This window comes from Chelonoidis abingdonii, chromosome 4 (assembly GCF_003597395.2).
Source record: "Chelonoidis abingdonii isolate Lonesome George chromosome 4, CheloAbing_2.0, whole genome shotgun sequence".
Classification (NCBI taxonomy): domain Eukaryota; kingdom Metazoa; phylum Chordata; order Testudines; family Testudinidae; genus Chelonoidis; species Chelonoidis abingdonii.
Window position 1 is genome coordinate 124,425,569 of NC_133772.1, and position 23,829 is coordinate 124,449,397.

At 43.6% G+C, this 23,829-nt stretch overlaps 1 protein-coding gene across 1 annotated transcript in view; it reads right to left on the bottom strand.

The window, feature by feature from the left end:
* Positions 1-3,409: 3,409 nt before the first annotated feature.
* The window catches only part of BTBD7 (BTB domain containing 7), a 135,103-nt gene continuing 114,683 nt past the window's right edge, over positions 3,410-23,829 (bottom strand). Inside the window, 4 exon segments of the mRNA XM_032785263.2 lie at positions 3,410-8,428; positions 11,652-12,083; positions 19,693-19,871; positions 22,260-22,449. Coding sequence (XP_032641154.1) covers positions 7,613-8,428; positions 11,652-12,083; positions 19,693-19,871; positions 22,260-22,449 — 1,617 coding nt within the window. The 3' untranslated portion in view covers positions 3,410-7,612.

Consider the following 23,829-nt stretch of genomic DNA (forward strand, 5'->3'; position numbering starts at 1 on the left):
GAGTGGCCCGCTGTCCTGGCTACCATGTTGTCACTGCAGGTGCCGCACCAGCCTCACAAGTCAGCGGCAAATCACCCTTCTTGGCAAGGGGCTGAACTCTGGATCTAACTCGGACCACTGCCCTTCCAGTGACTAGGACGGTGCCATTGAGGCCTGAGTCTGCCAACTGACTCGGACTGGTGAGGCAAGAGCAAGGAATGGTGCCTGCTCACCGAACAGTACCAAGGTGGGGGGGCAGGAGAAAGAGGACCCGTGCCATGACAAGGAGTGGCCCTGCCCCAGCTGGGACTGATGTCTGGGCTGTCAATCTCTGACAGGAAGCTTGCCAGTACCGATGGTACAGGGACCATCGCCTTGACTCCGCTGTCCAATGTCTTGTAGGTGGAGAGCGCACCAAGGACCTGGGCCTTCTAGTCAGAGACCTAGGATACAGTGCCCAGGTCTGAGGCCACAGAGATGGAGATCTGCGCCTGCAGTCTGGTGACCAAGAGTGCTCCACTGCCCTATGAGGCAGTCCCATAATCAGCTTGCCCTTAGATGTAGGAGTCTTAGCAAGTCTGCTGCCTGGTGCAGTGCCTGCGGTGCTAGTTGACCTACTTGTTCCTCAGCCGCCAGGGTCCCTGGGAGAGAGAGTGTCAGAGGTGGATCCCTGGTCAGGGTGGGGGATCCGACTTCCATAGTAGCCCCATGAAGCCCTGGGGCTGGCACATGGCCTGACATTGTACAAAGCCCATTTTCCTTCTGGTGCTGGGCGACTTTTCTTTTGCTGCTGCTTAAGCAGCGGCAAGGGGGAATGGTGCTGGGTGGAGCCCGGTGCAGGCAGCTTGCTCCTCACCAATGCCAAAGTGCTTGGTGTGGGGTCCAAGTGGGAGGGATCCAGTGCAGGACAAAGTGCAGCCTCCATGAGGAGGGCCCTCAAGTGAATATCCCACTCCTTTTGGGTTCTAGGGTGAAAGTTCTTACACAGTCTACATTTGTCCTTTCTGTAGGATTCCCCCAAACTCCTATGGGAGTCACTGATAGGCATCAGTCTGCTGCATGATGAGCATGGTCTGAAGCCAGGACAGCGGGGCAGACCCTGCTCCAGAACGAAGTCCCAGCTGGGACTCAGCTACCAACTAACCCAACACTTAATGGCTGAGTACCTACAAACTCTATACAAAGAAGATAAAGTCTGTAAAGAAGTGCTAATGCTCTTGCAATCTGCAGGACAAGGTGCTCCAATTAACCGTCAGGGGCAGTAAGAAGGAACTGAGATGGTGTAGGATTGGTGGCACTTAGTATACCAATGTATGAGTGCAGCCCTCAAGAGGGCACCACAGCAGACCCTACTAATATCGCTAAGGCAAAAGTCTCTGGCAACTGGACATGTGAGAGCGCACACACCTGGAATGGAATCAACATGAGCAAGCACTTGAAGAAACAACTAAATTATGGAGGGGCAAGGGCATTAATTTTAGCAATCCTAGTAGAAGTAACAGGAAATCAGCCAGCTTAATAGATAATACTGGGCACAGGGGTGAACCATGGAGACAGGACACCAGTTAAGGTCCTCCTTAATCAGTAATAAAGCTACTCTGAGTGATTTAAGCCTTCATGTGAAATTCTTACAAGTCATCCACTACTGCTTACTGTGATCACCAAACACCAGCATATAACTGCTGAGCCTGAAATCTGTTTTGGAAACAATTGTTAGTTATCACTAGCTAAACCTTTGGTCTGTTTCCTGATTTCCAGGTAGCTGAATCCTGCTGCCAGGCAACTTTTAAGATTTGTGGGGAGGCATGAGTGTTGTACTATGATGGAAGGAAGGCTACCTTCTATTCAAATGGCAACACACCTTGAAAGTAAAGGGGTGAAGTTTGAAAGAAGCTACAGGTCTGAGTAGCAGGAAGAATGGTGCTGTTTGAAAGCAACTGAAGTGTGTGTTTTAAGGAAGGAAAGTTGGCTCCAGGAGACAGTGGGAAATTACATCAGTTGAGTTGGATCCTTTGGCATTTAACTCAATTGCTGTCATTCTTCCAGCCATGGCAGCCTGAGATGGGGGACAAGGCAAAATAAAAAGTTCAGGAAGGGTAGAGGCAACTACTGTAATCAGTGGGAGTACCCAGGAAAAGCACACAGTCTAGGTTACTATCTAATCTGACAGCTTTCAGGATCGATAACATGTCTCTGCCCACATCCAACAGTTTTTATTGCTATTGGGGAATTTTAGAGAGGTGACAATGCTCTTAAAGAATGAAATCACCATTTCACACACACAGTAGATTAGTCCTTCACAAGGAAACTGGTTTTTATCCAAAAATTGCAGTTAGAAGTTACTGTAGTTTCCAGTTTGCTTATGAATTTCATGGGAAGAGGTATACTTTGAAAGCAACTGTTTTTACATTGGATTTTTAAACACATCAAGTAAAGCAGTTTAATTGAAGAATCAGTGGATGCTTATACATTGCACTAGCTATTTTATCTCTGTAGTCTGAATTTATTTGCATCTAGTGTACTTGAGAGTTGTTTTCCTAAAGAACCTAAAGCTGGAACACTGCCCCCCTCCCCAGCAGAATCAGTCTGGAAGAACATGACTTGTGAAAAAAAGTCATTTTAAAATTGGCATTAACTTATTTGACAATGTAGGAAGTTACCCCCCTAATCTTAAAGGGAGAACATTGTTTCTGTGGCATCATGCAGAAAAAGAAAAACTAAACAGGTAACTTAAGTCAGTTGCAGTTCAAAATCAAACTGTTCAACATAGCCTGGCTCATGTATGTAAACCTAACAAAGCTTTGAAATAATCAAATACTGTAAGTTTGAGAAATTCGTTTCATACATCTTAACTGATTTGGATAACTGCAGATTGTCCATGAAATGAATGCTGTGTGTTCAGTGAACGTTGTTCTCTTTAGGATATAGATGGCTTCTGGGCCAAGGGCCAAGTCGTGCTGCCTTACTAACAATTTGTTTGCCTTCACTGGCGCTAGTCACCTAAATAAAGCAAAATCAACTCAGCCCTATATACGAAAGTTCACTTACCCAAATAAAACCTTTTAAAAATACATAACTGTTTAATGAGCAAAATCACTACCTTTGAATTCCCATACTCCCATTAGTGTGACTCACAGCCTTAAAATTCAAGGCAATGTCTGAGAAGAATGTCCTGTTCTAAGAGGAAGTAAGTATAATCTACAGCACTCTCTTCCTCTAAGACCCTTTGTTAAAGGGCAAATATCCCCCCCCCCCCCATATTTTCCTTTTTTGACAGCATTGACTAAACTCAGACAGGTAGGTATGATTATAGTAATTAAGATGTACTCTATTCCTCCAATAAGTCAGATATTTCTATCAATTAAGAGTATGCAGATGGATACAGAACACAATTGTCTTAGGTGGCTGAACTGAAAAACTACACAAGCACTTTCTATACAAGCCATTTATTTGAAATGCCAACTATACGTAGGATAAATTCATGTTACATGCTTCTCAGCAACAGTAGAAAAATAGAACCAGTGAAAACCTTTTTACAACTGTAACGGTACTCAAAAGAGAAATGTATTGTTTTACAATGCATCACACAAGACGAGAATTCAAGTTTGGAGGTACCTAAATAAAATACTATTTTTTTAAAAAAACACTATGTACAATTGAAGCGTAAACAAGTTTTACAAAGTACTGGTTATGCAGGTTGTAGAAAAACACTTGCATAGGACATGAAGTCAGTTTAAGAAATTCTTCTGAGCCTTTAGCATTGAAGGCACTTGACTACCAGTAACAGCACAAGGACAAACAAGATGTAACATTGCAGAAGGCAAGGCCACCTTCCAGAAGTAGAGATAGAAACAGCAAAACAATTTAAAAGAGGCATCCTTTCCAGAAATCAAGTTATTCATCCATACACAGTGTTAGCAAATGGGGGGGGGGGGAAATCTCTGTGTTTTGTTTTTGAGTACTGATGTTTTCAAGTAAATGAACATTAAATAAACCAAGAACAGAATATCATCCTATGATTTGTGAAGTCAACATCTATTGATGCCTCTTTCATCAAACAATGTTAAATGGGTAAGCCGCGTTCTCTCCAATTCAGAACTATATGGAAGGACAGGAAGAGCTTAGAATTCCCACTCTAATGTGAAAGTCTGTCATGTAAACAAGGGGCTTCTGCTGCAGCCAATGAACTGAAAAGAGATGAAGTACAGCACAGGATATGGTAACACATCTTTTGTATTAAGTAGCTGAGACAACTCACTACCCTAGCATGTTACCTGCTTTTTGGGGTGAGGGGAGTGAAGATTAGTTTCAGCATAACGCTTCTATAGAATCAGATGCATGCGTTCTTTATATTTCACATGTCCAGTTATACAAGCCTGGGGCCAAATTTAACCTTGGGATGAACAGAGGCAACTCCATTCACTGAACGGGTTGTATTAACTTACATCAGGGCATAATTCAGCCTACTTTGCCTATACTTAAAAACATGAAGAAAAACTGCCAGCATTACAACAAGCTAAGAGCTCTCTTCTCAAGGAGGCTCCAGTGAGGACACAGGAAATGCAAACAAGACAACACCTCTTTTATACATCTGCAACAGATATTTCACTGTTACCTGAAGGTTTGACCAAATGTGAGGGGGGGGTGATGTATGTTTAACATACACAAAAAATATTAAGCACCCCTGGGATTAGAGAACAGTTGCTACAATGCTGTTATCGTGCAACTTTTGGCTTCAGTAGTTACACTTCACCAACAATTCAGACTGTAGATTAAATGCTACAATTTAAAAAAAGAAAAACTCCAATGAAAGATGACACAGGGTTACCCTTCTCCGAAAATATTTTGAGATCAGCAGCAATTCTCTATCTTTTTCCTAGATCAATATGAGTAAGTGAAAGTGTAATTGTCTAAGTGGCCTGATTGTCTTATGGCCTGTCTAGGACTTCTTGCTTTTTCATGGTTGTTTTTCCTTAAGGGCTGCTTGATGGTGTGAAATGCCAGCTTCTGAGACCTCGAAAGTGGCAACTGTTTTCTAAGGGGAGACCGACTTCCCATAAAAAGCTTCTCACCAACATATTGCACTGCAAAAACATTTCATGGGTGCATTCAAAACATACTCATGAAACTTCTCAGCCTTCTTTACCAGCCACCCCTCACACAAGTTCCATCAAATAACTACTCATGCTATTTCTAAGATTTGAGCCACAATTTACCATATAGTGCCACATCAAATGACATCATCAATAGCTAAAACAGGTTTCCTGTAAGCAGATCTATCAAGTTGTAGGTAAAGTTATACAAATAGTAAGTCTTCTGTTGGAAGCTAGGACTTAAAGTGATCATGTTACTAACACTTGAACACAGCCTTTGATGCAAGTAATCATTTACTTTTTGGGAGAGGATTAAATTGATTTTAGTGCTCGTGAGCATGGGCAAGGAGGGGCAGTACATATGGCTAGGAATTAGTATTAGAAAATGTTGTGACAAACTTCACAGAGCAAGGCCAACGCACCTCAGTCCCTAGCCTGTGTGACACCAGTGTTAACCCCTCCAGAACTGTTGTTAGGATGTGAGGACAACTTTCACACTGTGTTATGATTCTATGAACACAACATAGATTAGAGATGAGATTGGACTCACCACATGCATTTTGTACTTGTGGCCCAACCCGATTTCAAACTAAGCCTCCTAAGACGAAAAAGACTAATTATCAACTGTAATTCAGTCAATCTTCACCACCCAATATCATTAGACTAACATGAGTGTACTTTAAAGGAATCTTAACATGGTATCAAAGTGCTGCACGAGAGATTACAAATTACTAGATCACAAACCCATGATAGAGTTTACCCAAACACCACTTTCTAGTTTAAAAATTCAGTACATAGTTGCACAATAAGGTCTTATGGCACCTAAGCCTTGTATACATTAATGAGAGGGCGAGGAGGTTGTTTTTGATTTTGTGGGGAGGAAGGGATGGGCAAGAAGAGATGCCTACCTTTTGACCAGGAAAACTGACTTATACTAAAGGAAACTGAAAGATTTACATTTAAATAGCATTAAGCATTTTTAAGGTTAAAACAATCTTTAGCTCACACTGATTGAGGTCTTCAGCTGCTGCAAGATCTTTCATTATAGTGACCAACCCAAAAAAAGGCATTTACCAGAAGTTACTACACTGTGGTATCATATACCAGAGTCTTCACAACATTCAGAATGGGAAATAAGCGTGTGGTAACTATTGGCAAGTGTTGACTTTTCAATGACCATCACTAAACCCCTTATACTGTGTAACCTCAGCACAATGGCAAGGGATGTTCCCAAATGACCAGTGTCTCCTCTCTACTTTGTATTTCTGTTAGTGGAAGAGTCAGACACCCCTGCCTCACAATTATTGTTTTACTCCAGGGGCTAGAGGTGTAATTTTAAAAAGGGCTAAGCCATCTGCAACCAATGAAGCTAACTCAGTTACTCTTCAGTTCACGAGAGGACAGCTGAAATGATAAATTCAGAGACATTAAAATGTTAAGGAACACTGCATGACATCAAGTAGACTAAAGCCCTTTGTTTCTCTCATAGGCAGGACAAAAGAAGGCAATGAGCAGTCACCTCAGCACCTCCACTAGAGAGGCAGTCCTCTCATTTGACAATGATATAATTTAGACAATAACGTCAGATACTAAGCCTGATCTTCCTAGAGCTTTAGGTTTTGGCATGAATCCTCTGAACTCTGACCTCCACACAGCCCAATTCAAGGGTATCCTGACTAGCACAGTAATGTTATGATCAATTTGCAGTATTTCCAAGTTTTCTTCACAAATCAATCATTTGAGTCTGATAAATGCTTCTCAGTGCCCATGAAGTTCTCCAAAATCACAAATGGACCAGAAAACGTAGGCTGGGATTTTCAAAGGAGCCTAATGCAGCGACACCTAACTTCAAATAAATTTCATTGGGACCTGGAAATCTAAATCCTTTAGGTTCTTTTGAAAGCCCCAGCCATATGTTTTAGAGTAGACGTGTTGAATCAGAATGAATGGAGACCAGCTGCCATGACATGTTAAACAGAATGGTATTACGCTGGATTTGCAGTAGTGATAGATCAGGCAGATTTCAGACCTAAACAAACAATGTTACTAAAAAAGTATTTTGATGTGCTGTTCTTTGGAATTCATATAATTAAAAAATAAACACATTGTTACTATCCCATAAGAAAATACATTTCATAATGTGCAACCCAATGCACATGGAGAATTGGTAGGTGAAAGGTAAAATGCAGAAGTATGAAAATACAGTCCTTTAAATGTAACAAGAAAGTTTAACATATTAATACAAAACTAATACAGGTAAAATAAATGTACAGGTGCAAAAGGCTACCAATTTGTAAAAAAAGTGCCAGCTATGTTTTGTAAAGGCTTAATATTTTCAAACCACAAAAATAAACCCAGAAGCAGCATTCAAAATAAACTGATAGCATGCTGTCTCTAATAAAGCAATGTATATACAAAAAAGTGAGCAAAACTGAGTTTTCTGCTGGCATTAATGAATTTGTCTGACAAAAGTCAGGCCAAAAGTTGCAAAGAATGGGGTGTCTCAACTCTCAGGCACAGAGAAATAGTGGAGGTTGCTTTCAGAGGGCAGATTTTTTATACAGAAAGTCTGGTTTGCTTGGAGACCTCCTTCCTCTGCTTACTGCATCTTCCCTTTCCAAATCTGTATTTCTCTGTGCTTCGTGTTCCAGAGGCTCCTCATCTATCAGTCTCCTGCTGGATCGCTCTTCTTGTATTTCAGAGCTGTACGTAGAGAGTGAAGGTCTGTTAGAGGTTAGCCCATATGTTAAGTCAGTTTCCATTTTTGTTCTTCCTCTGATGTGAACTGGGCCATTACCAGCATCTTCCTGGGCAGCCAATGCCAAGTCCAACCGCTGGGGAGGTTGTTCTAAGACATCGAGGTGTATTGGCTCATTCTTTTGTCTGTACTGATGCCCATCCTGGGAAAGCACATATTCTCTCCTAGAATCCTCTTGCTTTTTAGGAGATAATTGGTTAGGTAGATAGGCTGACTTTAAGCCACTTGGTGATGCCTTACTGTGGCTATACAAATCTGGACCAAAATACATGCCTTGGGAAGGTGAAGGAATATGTCTGCTAGGTGATGGAGTGGAAGGTCTGCATGCAGCATTAGAGAAATCATAGAAATCTGGATACTCCTGTTGATTTTCTCGAGTATCTATTTTTTGTTCTATTGCATGTTTCTTTCGAGAACTGTGCATGTGCCTAGTCTGAATACATGAAATATGCTGGGGTGGTCCAGGTCCAACTTCTGTCACTGGCTGGCTTAATTCTGTGTCAACAGTGAGCTCTGGCAATCTTCTGTCCTTTAGAGACATCGTTGACACACCCATAGCAATATCTGGCATCAACTCATTTAACATGGGCTGAGTACACTGGAAAAGAAAGGAAGAGAGTTAAGTCTACTTGGATTTTGCTTTACTTCTACATTTTAATTAAATTTATCTGTAACATCACTTTCTGTAGTAGCTGGTGATGGTTTTTCTTCCTGACCCACTTCAGTCTTCTAGAGCAATCCTAGCCAGTAACTTCAACATTGTTTCAAAACTTGTTTAAGAGCAAGTGCTACTCCAAATTGGTTGATTTTTTTATATACATATGTACACATACACACCCATACCAATCAGTAGTTTACTTTTCAGTCTCCTAGAGGAGAGACTTATCTACTGTATTCCATACATTTGATCCACACTAACCAGCTTTAAAAGCAGATTATTACCCAGAATTAGCGGTGAGAAGCAACTATTGAGAACATCCAACTCTGCACATTCCCTTGGAAAGAATAAGTATAAAGGCAAAAGATCATGCATATTATTTCTACATCGGAATATGCAACCAATCCAATCCCAAGAGAACGGCCCTCCCTTGCAAAGAACAAACCATGTCCAATCTCTCTTCCCCATTCCTTTATGAAATGGTAGCTACTTTCAATTGACAAACAAGATTATTGTAGTCTTATGTTCAATATACAATACACCTTTACCTCAACATAATGCCAGTCAATACAACACGAATTTGGATATAATGCCGTAAAGCAGTACGGGGGGGGGGGGGGGGGGGGGGCGCACTCCGGTGGATCAAAGCAAGTTCAATATAACACGGTTTCACCTATAATGTGGTAAGATTTTTTTGGCTTCCAGGGACAGCGTTATATCGAGGCAGAGGTGTATAAAATAAAATACATTACATGTGCAAGTTCAGACTGCCAGTGAACAGATTTTAAATATGCCTACTTTCAGCCATCTGCAATTAGTTTTTCAAAAAATATACATTCAGTGCAACATTATGGCTGAGAATTTATATGCATGAAAGTCAGGAAATGTATAAATCTGGTTGTAACCTCTCTATTCTTATTTACAGAATATGTGCAATTACATTTATGCTTTATATATTTATTTGCACACAATATGGCTGAGTTAAAATTGCGGTGGTAGTTACAGAATTGATTCTTCTCTCCTTGTTATATGTTTGGAGGTGATCTTGCCAATTACAGACCAATAAACCTCCCAGGAAAATTATCAAACCACTAGATGAACACGACTTGACAGGGATAAACTAGTACAAGGGCTGTGAAGGAAAATTGTGTGTTTCTACTTTACCAGAATTATTTGACCACATGGGCTAAAGAATGGATAAAGAAAAAGGAAGGAATAATTTGAAACAATCATGCATATTTCTGGCTCCTAAATTAATTGTAATCACTCAGGAAAAATACCCAGGTGTACTTTTGCCTACCTTAATGAACACCTTACCCCTCAACCATTTCTGCACGCTGAGCAAACATTAGTATGTCTAACAAAACAGGGATAGAAAAGACTGGATGTATTATGTCATTTTATGTATTAATGGTATGCCCTCACCTGAGATAGTGTGTTCAAGTCTAGTCACTCAGTCTCAAAGGATAACAGAAAAAGAAGGGTGCAGAGATAAAGTGAAAACTGAACTGACATGGACAGATTTCAACAGGAAGAGAGACTGAAAAGATTGTAACTGGAAAAAAATGAATAAGGGGACAAGTTAAAGGTATCTAAAATAATAAAGTATAGAAAAGATAGTCTAAATAGGAATCCCAGCTTTTTAGATAATATAAAAATAAAGAGACAAGCAAAGAAGTTGAAAGGCAGTACAATAAGGAAATACTTCTTACCCCAAGATATAAAAACAAATTTTGGAGCACCATTGCCACAGGCCAAAGAGGCCAAGGGCTTAAGATTTTTTTTAAAAAAAGATTTATATGGATGACAACATCTACAGTTACGTTAGAAACAATAAAAATATATTTTAAGAGGTTCCTTATGCTTCAGCATAAGGTAATTACTAACAGAATGTGTTAGAAAGAAACTTCTTTTGTGGGCAGGCTGTCTACTACAGGATTTCCTGTGCCTCTCTCTGAAATATCTAGTATTGGTCACTGTTCAGAGACCAGTAGGACAATTCCTATACTAAATTCTTAGGCATTACTTTGCATTCAAGAAGGTGAGGGGTTTCTTTATGTCAATGTTAAATAGACTACAAAGAAGCATACATGCATACAACTGCTTTAAATCAGTTCCTTCTTTAAAAGCAGTTTCACTCATTCCAACCTGTGGCATTCCCACCACATAGTTGCTTGTTAATAATCTAGTGGTTAATAAGCACGCAAGCTTTGTGCATGACTTTCAGTCACTAACTTATGTCAAAGGCATTTTTTAATACGATAAATAAGTACATTGCAAGTTTGAACTAACTTAAAAATGGGGTATTTTGTAATGGGAGCATAAGAAAGCACTTGAATATTTTTCTTAAAATATGAAAACAACTTCTACCAAGCTCAGGTAATTTAGAAAGAGCTGAACTGAGTTTTACCAACTGAAAAACAAGTCACCTTTGGTTACAGAAGCATACAAAAGTTCAGATTTAAGTAAATATAAATTGTTTGGAAAGATCTGAGTGACTATAAGCAGGTCTTCAGAAACTGAAGTATAGTGTGTTGGGAGACATGCACACACACAAGCTCGAAACAGTTTTAGGAGTCCTAAAACTGATATCAGGTAATGTCAACATTAAAACTTTTCTTTTAAAATGTGCTTTTAGCAATTACATTTCTATCCAGGCAAACAACCAATCATATGATGAAGTCAGCTTCACTCAAGGAATCTAGTCTTCCTTGCAACTTAGATATGTATGCAATTTTTTCTTTACCTTTAAATATTAATCCATGAACACTTTTTATATATGCATATATCCCATTCTCTGTCACCTTCCACCAGCTTATTGATTTTAGAATTCAATTCAAAATTGCCTCCAGGCATTCAGAACTCTCCACAGATCTCCACATGCCCATCTGTCTACATTACTTCTCAAGTGAGTATGTATTGAAAGAGTAACACCTATATCCACCTATTCCCCTGTCTATTCCACTAGTTCTGCTCCTTCTGTTTTGGCTCCCTGCACCATGATGGTTCAGGTATTTTGCAGAAGGGGTGGAGGGGAAAAGGTTCATTTACACTCACCACTGAGTAACTTTTACACTTCCCTCCAAGCCACACTTCGTTACATTTCACCTTTACTTTCCTTTTCAATAAATTACTTCGATGCGAGGAAAAAAGATGCACTTACTGCTTGCTTTTCAGCTGCCATTACTGCTGCCGCTGCAGCTACTGTTTGTCTCCCCAGTCCTGTAGTGTTAGTGCAATCAGGGGGTGCTGCTGCTTTGACACCGGGTACGTAGACAGGTGGGGCAACTTTAGGAGCTGTCCTGGAGTGGAACAGTGAATGGTTACATGGATAAGAAAAGGAACGTGAGGGATGTTGACTCGGCACCCTTTGTTTCCAGCCCATTTTGAACTGGCTATGAATAGGAGTAGCTGGTGGATGGTAAGGAGGTGGAGGAGGGGGCAGTGGTGGATGGAAGGCCACAAAAGAGTCAAGTTCTGTAAACATGGTTTCTGCAGTGGGAGTGCTGCTAACTCGACATCGTCCAGACTGTCTCATAGTTAAGAGTGGGCTTTCATCCCCAAACCGCTCGTCAGGAAAGAACTTGTGAGGATTCTGCAAGAGAATACAACAAAATAAGAGATTAAAAAAAGTTGTGGTTTTGGGGGCAGATTTCCTATAAAACTGATCAAAGATTGGGACTTGTAATTTAGGCTTAGTACAATGACTAGTTAGTCCCATCATTTTAAATAATACGCAGACTTTAAAAAGGTGACAAAGCTGATCATCAAAAAGCAGCATGGCCATAAGGGAGACACCTTCAGAAAAAGTCAGAGGTGACAGCCTTGCATCAGCTTCCATATGTGGTAGAACTGGTCAAATTACTCACTGTGATTAAGATGTCCAAATGTATTATTTGCATTCCAGCAGTATTTGAAGGCCTCAATCAAAATTGCCCCCTTTCCCTTCTCACCAATCACAGTAGGTGCAGTACAGACACACTGTAAATTCTTTGGGGGCAAGGACTGACATACTAGCTAAATATTTAGACCTTTTCCCTCTTCAGGACTCATTCTTGAAACAATTTGTTATTCTAAAGTATTCAGAATCATTTGGATGAACAATCTGCAGACTACAAGTTGTTCACGAACTGCTCACTTTCACTATTTACAGTGAGTGGTCACTTAAGTCACATGGCATAAAAGACCGTTACTCACCTTTGTAACTGTTGTTCTTCCAGGTGTGTTGCTCATATCCATTCCAATTAGGTGTGCACGCGCTGCGTGCATGTTTGTCGGAAGATTTTTACCCTAGCAACGCTCGGTGGGTCGGCTGGGTCGCCCCTTGGAGTGGCGCCTTTATGGCACCAGATATATACCCCTGCCGACCCAACGGCCCTTCAGTTCCTTCTTGCCAGCTACTCTGACAGAGGGGATGGAGGGCGGGTTTGGAATGTATATGAGCAACACATCTCAAAGAACAACAGTTACAAAGGTGAGTAACCGTCTTTCCTTCTTCGAGTGCTTGCTCATACCGATTCCAGTAAGGTGATTCCCAAGCCTTATCTAGGCGGTGGGGTCGGAGTGAGATGTTTCAGAATTCAAAGCTGCTGAGCCAAAAGCTGCATCATCTCTGGACTGTTGAACCAAGGCGTAACGTGAGGCAAAGGTGTGAATCGATGATCAGGTAGCTGCCCAACATGTTTCCTGGATGGGAACATAGGCCAGGAAGGCAGCAGATGAAGCTTGAGCCCAAGCAGAATGGGTAGTGGGGTGGCTAGCTGCAACGCGAGCCAAATCAAAGCAGTTACAGATGCAAGACATCACTCAAGATGAAATTTGCTGGGAGGAAACCGGCAGGCCCTTCATTCGGTCTGCCACCGCTACAAAGAGCTGAGGCGACTTTCAAAAGGGTTTGGTTTTTTCAATATAAAGGGCGAGAGCCCTGCGGACGTCTAGGGAGTGCAGCTGTTGTTCCCGCAATGAGTGCGGCTTTAGGAAGAAGACCGGAAGGAAGATGTCTTGATTGACATGAAAGGCAGACAGCACCTTAGGGAGGAAGGCGGAGTGTGGTCGCAGCTGTACCTTGTCCTTATGAAACACCGTATATGGGGGGTCCGCTATCAGGACCCAAAGCTCAGATACTCGCCTTGCCAAAGTAATAGCGACGAGGAAGGCCGTCTTCCAGGAGAGGTACAGCAGCGAGCAGGTGGCTAGCAGTTCAAAAGGAGGACCCATAAGCTTGGCTAGAACCAGATTGAGGTCCCAGGTAGGGTTAGGGCATCTAACCTGCAGGTACAGATGTTCCAAGCCCTTGAGGAACCTCGAAACCATGGGGTAAGAGAAGACTGATCACCCGTCCTCCCCTGGGTGGGAGGCGGAGATGGCTGCCAGATGCACTTTTATGGAAGAGACCGCTAGGCCGTGTTCTTTCAGGGACCAGAGGTAGTGCAGGACAGTAGGAACTGGTACCTGGGTGGGGACAGTGTTACGTTGAGCGCACCAGCAGGAGAAACGCTTCCACTTGGCCAGATATGTCAACTTACTTAGTGGAAGGCTTCCTACTGCCCAAGAGTACCTGTTGGACCAAGACAGAGCAACGTAACTCGGACCGGCTTAACCACGCAGCAACCATGCTGTGAGGTGAAGAGACTGTAGGTCCGGATGGTGAAGTTTGCTGAAGTCCTGAGTTATGAGATCCGGCCAGAGTGGTAGGAGAATTGGGTCTGTCACTGAGAGGTCGAACAACATGGTATACCAGTGCTGCCTTGGCCACGCTGGAGTGATCATGATCAGGTGGACGCTGTCCCTACAGAGCTTAAGAAGGACCCTGTGGACCAGCGGGAACAGTGGAAAGGCACAGAGTAGACGGTTGGTCCACGGTATCAGGAATGCATCTGAGAGGGAGCCCGGGGAGCGCCCTGGAAGGAGCAGAACACATGGCATTTCCTGTTCTCGCGAGAGGCGAAGAGGTCTATGTGAGGAAAACCCCACTTCCGGAAAACAGAATGGATGACATCCGGACGAATCGACCACTCGTGAGACAGGAAGGATCTGCTGAGGTGATCTGCCAGAGTGTTCTGAACTCCTGGGAGAAAGGACGCTACCAGATCGAGCGAGTGGGCTACGCAAAAGTCTCAGAGTTGAATGGCTTCCTGACAAAGGAGGGAGGAGCGTGCACCGCCTTGCTTGTTTATGTAAAACATGGCCGTTGTGTTGTCCATGAACACTGATACACAACAGCCTTGGAGATGCTCTCGAAACACCTGGCATGCTAGACGAACTGCCCTCAGCTCCCGCACATTGATGTGTAAAGTTAGTTCTTGAGCTGACCAGAGGCTTTGAGTGCGGAGGCCCTGGAGGTGGGCACCCCACCCCAGAGATGACGCGACCTTGTTTAGGGCCATCGAAGGTTGCGGTGGGTGGAATGGCATCCCTGCACAAACTAGGGTGGGAGTCAGCCACCAGGATAGAGAGCCTAAAACATTTGAGGGAACAGTGAGTATCGAGTCCAGGCTGTCCTGGCCCAGCAAGTATACTGAGGCAAGCCAGGTTTGAAATGGACGGAGGCGTAGCCTGGTGTGTTTGGCCATGTGACCGAGTAGGATGAGACAAGCGTGAGCCGATGTTGTGGGGAGGGTTTGGAGGCCTTGAATAATTGTAGACATCACCTGAAAATGAGGCTGCGGCAGGCAGGCTCTGGCCAGAGTGGAGTCCAGAATCACCCCGATGAAGTCTGTTCTCTGCATGGGTATCAGAATAGACTTCTCTATGTTGATCTTGAGGTCTAAGACTCCTGAAGAGGTCTTTGACGATGTACAGGTGATGTCTCACTTGTGACTCGGAGATCCCTCGAATGGACCAATTGTCGAGATACGGGTAAACGTGCACCCGACGACGCTGGAGGGAGGCGGCGACTACAGCCATGCATTTTGTGAATACTCGCGGAGCCATAGAAAGGCCAAATAGAAGGACCGTGAACTGAAAATGTTGATGGTTGACCACAAAATGGAGGTACCGTCTGTGTGGTGGGTAAATCGATGTGGAAATACGCGTCCTTCATATCAAGGGAGGCATACCATTCTCCGGGATCCAAAGATGGGATAATGGTCCCCAGGGATACCATGTGGAACTTCAACTTTATCATGAATTTGTTGAGTCCTCGCAGGTCTAGGATCAGTCATAGACCTCCTTTTGCCTTGGAGATTAGGAAGTATCAGAAATAAAACCCCTTGCCCCTCAGGTCTTTTGGTACCTCCTCTATGGCTCCAATGGTTAGGAGCGACTGTAAGAGGAATTGCTCATGAGAGGGGTCCCTGAAGAGGGACGAGGAGGGAGAGTAGGAAGGTGGGGTTGAAACAAACTGAAGGTGGTATCTCAACTCAACCGTGTGCAGGACCCAACGATCCGAAGTTAGGTGGGACCATGCAGGGAGGAAATGGGAGAGGTGGTTGTAAAAGGGAGGAGAAGGATCTGGGAAAACAACTGGTGGGCAGTCCTCAGGTGTCCCATCAAAAGTTCTATTTGGGCCCCGCCTGTGGTTTGGGGGGGGGGGGCTGATTTTGCCCTGCTTGGGGGCCAGACTGCCTCCATTGATTCCCTCAGCCACGCCTTCTGCTGAAGTCCTGTCGTGGCCTAGGCGGGGGGTAAGTACAGTGAGGCTGGGGCCGGAAGGTCCTGCACTGGGACACTGGTGTGTGCATCCCCAGTGAGTGCATTATTATGCGACTGTCCTTCAGACTTTGTAATCTGGGATCAGTCTTGTCTGAGAAGAGCCCCTGGCCTTCAAAGGGCAAGTCCTGAATAGTTTGTTGTAATTCAGGAGGAAGGCCTGATACCTGGAGCCAGGAGATACGTCTCATCATCACTCCTGACACCAGAGTCCTGGCCGCAGAGTCCGCTGCGTCCAGAGAAGCTTGGAGGGATGTTCTCGCTGCCTTCTTACCCTCCTCAAGTAGGGCCTAAATTCCTGGCGGGACTCCTGGGGAAGAAGCTCCATAAACTTCCCTGAGGACATCCACGTGTTATAGTTATATCTACTTAGGAGGGTCTACTGGTTTGCCACTCTAAGTTGAAGGCCCCCAGACAAATATATTTTGCGGCTTAGGAGGTCCATGCGCCTAGCCTCCTTGGGAGCAGGAGCTTGCTGGCCATGACGCTCCCTCTCGTTTACCAACTGAACTACTAGGGAGCAAGGAGGTGGGTGTATGTAGAGATACTCGTACCCCTTGGAGTGTGCCATGTATTTTCTCTCTACTCCTCTGGCTGTGGGAGGGGATCGAGGCTGGGGATTGCCAAATGGTGTCCACGTTTGCTTGAATAGTGCGGATAAACGGCAGAGCCACTCTAGTAGGTGCGTCTGCAGATAGGATGTCCACTACAGGGTTCTCTATTTCAGGGACCTCCTCCACCTGCAGATTCATATTCTGTGCCACCTGTCTCAAGAGGTCTTGATGTGCCCTTAGGTCAACTGGGAGAGGGCCAGAGAAGGATGTTCCTGCCACAGCCTCATCTGGCAAGGAGGAAGAGGAGAGGCCAGGGACAAGAGGGTCCTGTGGGGGCTCCTGTTCTTGAGGAGCGGTGTCAGACTCCGGTGGGACCTGGGTGTCTGCAGGTGGTACCGAAGCCTCATCTGTACCCACGGAGGGCGGGCTTATGGTTGCCTCTTGGGCTAGGTGGTACACCCATGGTGTCCAGAAAGGCCAGTGATGAGGTCCTTGCTCGTGGCTCTGGCTCTCAGGAAACATATGGCTGGGGAAATCCAAGTCATGATCCTGTGGATAGGAAATGCTACCAGCCTATGATGACACTGAGGTGTGTCTCGATAGCCAAGGCAGTGCTAATAGACCCTGAGAGGGAGCCACATCTCGGGTTGATCTTTCCTGGGATGGCCTTGGGGAGCAGTACCGGGAGCTGTAACGGTACCGCGAGGGAGACCGGGAGCTACGACTGAAGCAGTGCCAGGAGGTCGACCGGGATCTCGAGTCCCTTCACCTGGAGCGGCTGCGAGATGCACGATGCCGTGAATCGGATCGGTACCGTGAGTATCTGGCAGGTGAACGGGAGGCCGAGCAGTGCCGCGAGTGCGACCAGTACCGTGATGGAGAGCGGTGCCGGGACTGCGAGCGGCATCGGGACCGGGATCATCGGCGGGACCAAAATCTTGAACAATGCCTCTTGGCGGCTCCCACAGAGGGCGGCCTCAGCAAGGCAGACTTGCCAATAGATTGGATGACCTGCACCGGCGGTGCCGGGGGTTGAGGCAGCGCGGTCTCCGTCATCGCGATCAACTCTTGTACCGTGGAGAAGGTCTCCGGTGTGTATGGGAGAGCGAGCTCGACCACGGTGTGTGCTGGGGAGCTTTTGGGGACCGGAATCAACGGTGCGGCACTCGGCAGTGCCACAGCAGATGACGGTGCTGGGCGATCCGTCGTCGACGGGCGCTCCTTCTGTGACTGCGAGTGGTGCTGAAGCAGCCAGAGCACTGTGTTGCTTCCTGGGCCACGGGGACAGGGAGTGGTGCTGAGTAGACGTCGGTGCCGTGGCTCCTTTACAGTACCGGAGAGGACCAAAGCCGAAGGAGCGCTCCTCACAGATGGAGGTTGAGCACTCGGTACCGATGCTGCAGGGCTAAGTGCCGCCTCCATGAGGAGCTGTTTCAGCTGAAAGTCCTGCTCCTTCTTCATCCTCAGTTTAAATGACTTACAGATGCGACATTTTTCAGGAAGGTGGGATTCCCCTAGGCACTTGAGAGAGGAGTCGTGGGGATTCTCTATTGGCATCGGCTTTTGGCACACTGAACTTGGTTTGAATCCCGGTGACCTGGGCATGAGCCCGGCACCGGGGTGGAGGAAAGGGGCTAATCCCCGATCCCCCCTCAACTAAATACACTAACTATAACTGTAAAACTCAAACTATAAACACAATTAACAGTAAAGAACAATGAGTAAGCTAGGGAAGTGGAGATCAGCAAAGCCGCGTTCTACAGTTCCAACGACCGTCACGGGCGATAAGAAGGAACTGAAGGGCCGTTGGGTCAGCAGGGGTATATATCTGGCGCCATAACGGCGCCACTCTAAGGGGCAACCCAGCCAACCCACCGAGTGTTGGCAGGATAAAAATCTTTTGATGAACATGCACGCAGCGCGTGCACACCTAATTGGAATCGATATGAGCAAGCACTCGAAGAAGATTTCTGCTTCATATTTAGATAGAAGCTTTTCAAAACAGGAAAATAACCAACCACAAATGACAAACAGCAAATAATAAATAGTGAGCACAGACTGCTCTTACTCATGCTTGTGTCCCCCAAAAGAATATAGGTATTGCAAAGGCATATCTATTCTCTAATGTTCATGCATAGCAAACACCACCGCAAATGTTACCAATAAACAAATCAGAATTAAAACAAGGGTGACGAGCACTGAAACATTGTTTTTGTGACATTTAACCAACCAGTTTAAGTGGAGGAAAAAACCAAACTCTTCCTTAGTGTATGGTGGTTTTTAAGTGACAAATGTAAATTCTTATGTGCAATCAGTTTAAAAATCTACTGGCGTTCCCCCGTGGGGTTCAAAACCAATGTATTTTACAACCATTGTATTGCATTATTGCAAAGACCTCCTCACCTTCCTATTTACTTTGAGTCTGTGCGATTATCCGCCCTTACCTTTAAAAAATTTTATTGGGGAAAGAGAAAAATGCCTGAACATCAAGTGGTTTGCACAGTGATGATGACAAAAGCTTCTCAGATTCTGAGAATACATGTAACCAATGTCACTGGAATCAGGCACTGAACATTTTCACTCCACATTATGGCATCTTTTCCAAAAAGAAGCATTAACATTTCTTCTGTGTCTCCACCTCTTTCAACAAATGCCACCTCTGGCTGATGTTGGAAATAAGCTTAATTTATTCATTTGCTATAATAAAAATACGCGTTTTCTCACTGGTAAAAATTCTTCACTTCCAGGCCCATTTTACATGTATAAATACCACCCTCTTTCTAACATCCAATTTTCTACACCTCCAGCAAACAGTTCATTACTACTGCCTGACCACCGAGTGGAAATACAAAAACAGAGTTTAAAAAAATAAAAAGCATACACCTATACAATGTTAGTTTTTGTTGCAGTCCTGGTTAAACATTCAGTTTTCAAAAGAGTCGCACCAAAAATCACCCTGGAGGAAGAATTAAACTTACCCAGACAGACAATTTTCCATACCTGCAAAAGCTCAGCAGCAGCATCAGAAAGTCCAAACTCTCGCAATACACGAATCTGAATCTCATAACTGACAGTGGCTCCTTCTCCACAATTAAGAGCATATGCTCTTTGAACCTGCTCAGTATGACGGAGCTCCTGGAGCCGTTTGACCATCTCTTTAACAACAAGGAGATGGGGAACTGATTGGGGGGGAAAAAAAGACAGTGAAAAATTACAAGAGAATGTATTTCTTAAGATGTTAATGGGACTATGCAATTCAATGACGCGATTAACTTTAGTTTCTCATTCAGAATTAATGTTAGACTGACTATGTTGCTGAAGACGACTGGTACCAAGCCAAAAGTAGTATGACTTACATATTTGTGCTTAATGCCTTAGAGCATCTTTATGGGATAAAGTGTAAAACATACTAGTGCTAAAGATGTGCACCATTTTTCTGGCTTCTCCTAAAGTGAACCACAAACATACTGTTCTTTGTAAACCCCTTACAGGATGCAGGAATTTTATGATTTGGAGGCCAGGATATTTTAAATCTCAACTGCATATTCACTCTGGAATACTATAGGCCAACAACATGCTGAAGTTCTTGCCACAGTTTATGTTTTTGGTGGAATTCTGGGATCATAAGACCATAGTACCAGTAATAACTACAGAAAATGCATGTTAAAGAAATTACATGAGTTTTAAGCCAACATAAACCTGTGAAAATTACACTGTTTTATGCAGCTGCCCTGAAAAAATTAGAAACCTTTCCAAAAGGAAATCATATGTAATTTGGGGTATTTGGTTATCCTATTGCACAACTATCATGTAACATTTTGCTGCTGCCTGGTAATGGGTGATATTTCTTTGTGAATTTTCTGACCCTAGTAATATTTGCATATCTTGAGAAAAGTTAAATCCAAGCCTCCATAAATGTGGAGCTGGAATCGGGAACCTCACCAGCTATCCCCTGGCAAAATATTACCATCTGTGATGAAAAGTCCACAAAGATTAAATGGATTAGACAGCAAGAGCAATGCATGGGGTATTTGCATTTCAGAGGTGAAATAAACACATCATGTAACTACAAACAAACATCAATTGCTTCTAGTTTCATAAAGATCACCAGTGTGTGTGCAGTATCAGACTTGCTAATTTTTCCAAAATGTTTTCTTTTTTATTTCTGGCATATGAACTAACAGTAAAAATGAGCAGAAAGCAGTATCTCCAAGAGTCTCAAACAAGCCTCTATACTCTGTTTCACCATGGCAAAACACTCATACAGTAAAACACAGTATGTGTCAAGGTCATACTAGATGAAAAGAAGATTTCAGGGCAGCATGACTCAGCCTTCCATTCAAAAGGAATGTTAACAATAACCTGGCTTGAGTTTGGAGCAATTTTTCGTAAGTCAACACACTCAATCTTCTAAAATCACAAACATTTTAGTGTTGTCTGGATAGCATCCATTGTAGAAGCAGGATACAGAAACAATATAGTTTCACTCAGGAGTTCATGGGCCAAGTTCAGCTCTTGCATAATTTCTGATTCAGACAAACAGGTCTAAAGAACCCTGACAAGAGTTTGCTGACCACAACCTGAATACTGCAGGTACAGTTCAGCAGAGGTTCACAAAGCCTCAGGAACATGTCATGCTACTAGCCCAAAACATTCAGTCTGTCCTGAGAACAGCACAGACAGGAGAATGCTGCTTGGTTCTTCAGGTGGCCAGCTCTTTTCTGCTCTCTGTGCTCCAGGGATGTCTCCTGGCATGAGAGCACAGCTTGTTGCAACATATGCCTGAAATGCAAACCTATTTGGCTCAGTGATTTCCCTGCTCGTGGAACTGGCTAAACAATCCCTTGTTCTTGTTATCAGTGGAGCGTTAGATAAGGTGGGACACTACCAGCACAAAATACTGCACTGGCTTGCTCTTTGTTTTGGGGTGTGAGTCAAAGCGTTGGTGACAATCTTTAAGCTTTGAATTGCCCAGAACCCAGCTATGATGGAATTTAAGATTGGTTGAGATGTTCTCATTCCACATCCTTGGAGTGGAATTTTTCAGAAGCAGCAGAACATTTTCAGTCAAGGCCAACTTATTTTGGGGAAATTTTTCCCGTTGGCAGCTCACTAGTGTTTGAATTTGGCACAATGCAACATGTTACATAATTTGACATTTGGTTGATTTTTGTTTGGAGTCTTGTCTATAGGATGGCAGCATCTCTGCCTTCTGCTGTTGGGGGCACGTGTGAATGCTATCATTTATGGATAGCTCTGTAGAGTAGATATTTGAATATAGTATCATACTGGTGAGATACTATGGTTATAAAAGTGCTTCTACACTAACAGAATACTAGCACTCTTTCTACTGGAGCTCCTTTCCCTCACAACTAGTTAGAATTCTACTCAAAAAAATTCCCAGTCATCCCAAACTCAGAGTCTTTGGAGGAATCTCTTAAAATAAGCAGTCCATCTACCAACCCCAGATGCGAAAACTCTGGGACACAAGAGGAGTTTAATAATCCCTATCAACAGAACCCCAGAGGACAGTAAATAGTTTGCTGTAGATCAGCTAGCATTCTTACCTGGGATTTCATTGGCGACAACTGAAGGAGGACTGGACTGATTACTGCTGATTTGCTGGTGGCTAATCATATGACAGCACTGTGGCACTGCATTGTTTACCATGTAGAGGGTGTCGGGCACGTTGGACATTCTAACCATCCGCAAACGAACGAGGTCTGTTTGTTCCACCATCATCTCATCTAGCACCGACTAAAACAATAGTAGTTAGATAATAAGAACTGCTACAAAAAATTCTACTACTTTTCCAAAGTCATATTTTCCACATAGAGTAACCATAACTCAACCAACTACTGCCCCCCGAAATATGCAGGTCAATCCTTTTAAAAAGGTACCACGAATAATGTAGAAAGCACAGGGGCTCTTAATTTATAACATTACTTGGGGTTTCTAGAGTATTTTCCACTCAAAATTCTCATAGCACTTTACAATCAACAAATTAAGTTTATGCACTACTTAGATGATGCTGGAAATATCTCTTCACTTTATAGATGGAAGAAAATGAGTCAAGTCCGTTCTCCTTCCCTCCCCACCCTGATTAATATTAGCAAAAAGAGTACTTTAATGGTAGCAAAAGGGATTTAATGTTGGAGTTTTAGTTTGATCCCATGAACAAAAAATTAAGAATCTCCCCTCAAAAAAACACATTGTCAAAATCTCTTATGCTTATGGACTCTTCTTATGATTACAGAAGTTCAATCTTCAGGTGTACAAGAGTACCAGCGGGGTGGGGAGAGGGAGATGAGAATAGCTGTCTTTACACTGCCCTTCTGTCATCCAAACACAGGCATTACTGAGGCCAAACCAGCTCCTGGCATAAGTCATGGCTGCTTTACCATGTAGCAGTGGTCCACAAGGGGCCACTTTGTCAGCCAGGATTGCCGGATAGCATCATACTCCTGCCCCATCACAGACATGCCCTGGCCCTTTCCTAAGCCTGTCCTAGGATGCCACCTGCAGCTCAGCTGCTACCTTAAGGTCAGTTATGGGGAGGTTACTGATGGAGGTGCACAATGGGGCACTTCAGTAGAGCTGGACAAGGACAGCCATTCTGTTTGCAGAGGATTTAGAGATTTTAAAATGTGGCTTAGTTCACATTTGGAATGAAAAACCAAAAATTTTAAAATTCTCTGAAAGGTGGAATTGCCATTCTCCACCTAGCAGAAGCCAGGATGCCAGGTTCTTAGCTTTCCATCATACTGCCAGGCAGCTCTTCCCTCAGAACTTCAAAATGTTTTGATGAGTCTTTGGTTTTGATGATTTCAGTGAATCAGGAAATTCTGATTAGAACAGTTGTCAAGTCTTCCAACAAGTTGTAGACTTGGGTCTGATGATCAGCCCCATAAGCCTTGTTAAACTGAAAGTGTTAGTATTTTAGAACAGCACATGCAAACAATACAAGATATACTGAAACTTTCTGTCTGCAGAATTCCTTGTTGATGTCAGTTTAGTAATGACCACGTCATAAACAGATAGCTAAGGGTTAATATCTCTTTCACCTGTAAGGCGTTAACAAACAGTGACCTGCAACACCTGACCAGAGGACCAGTCAGGAAACAAGATACTTTCAAA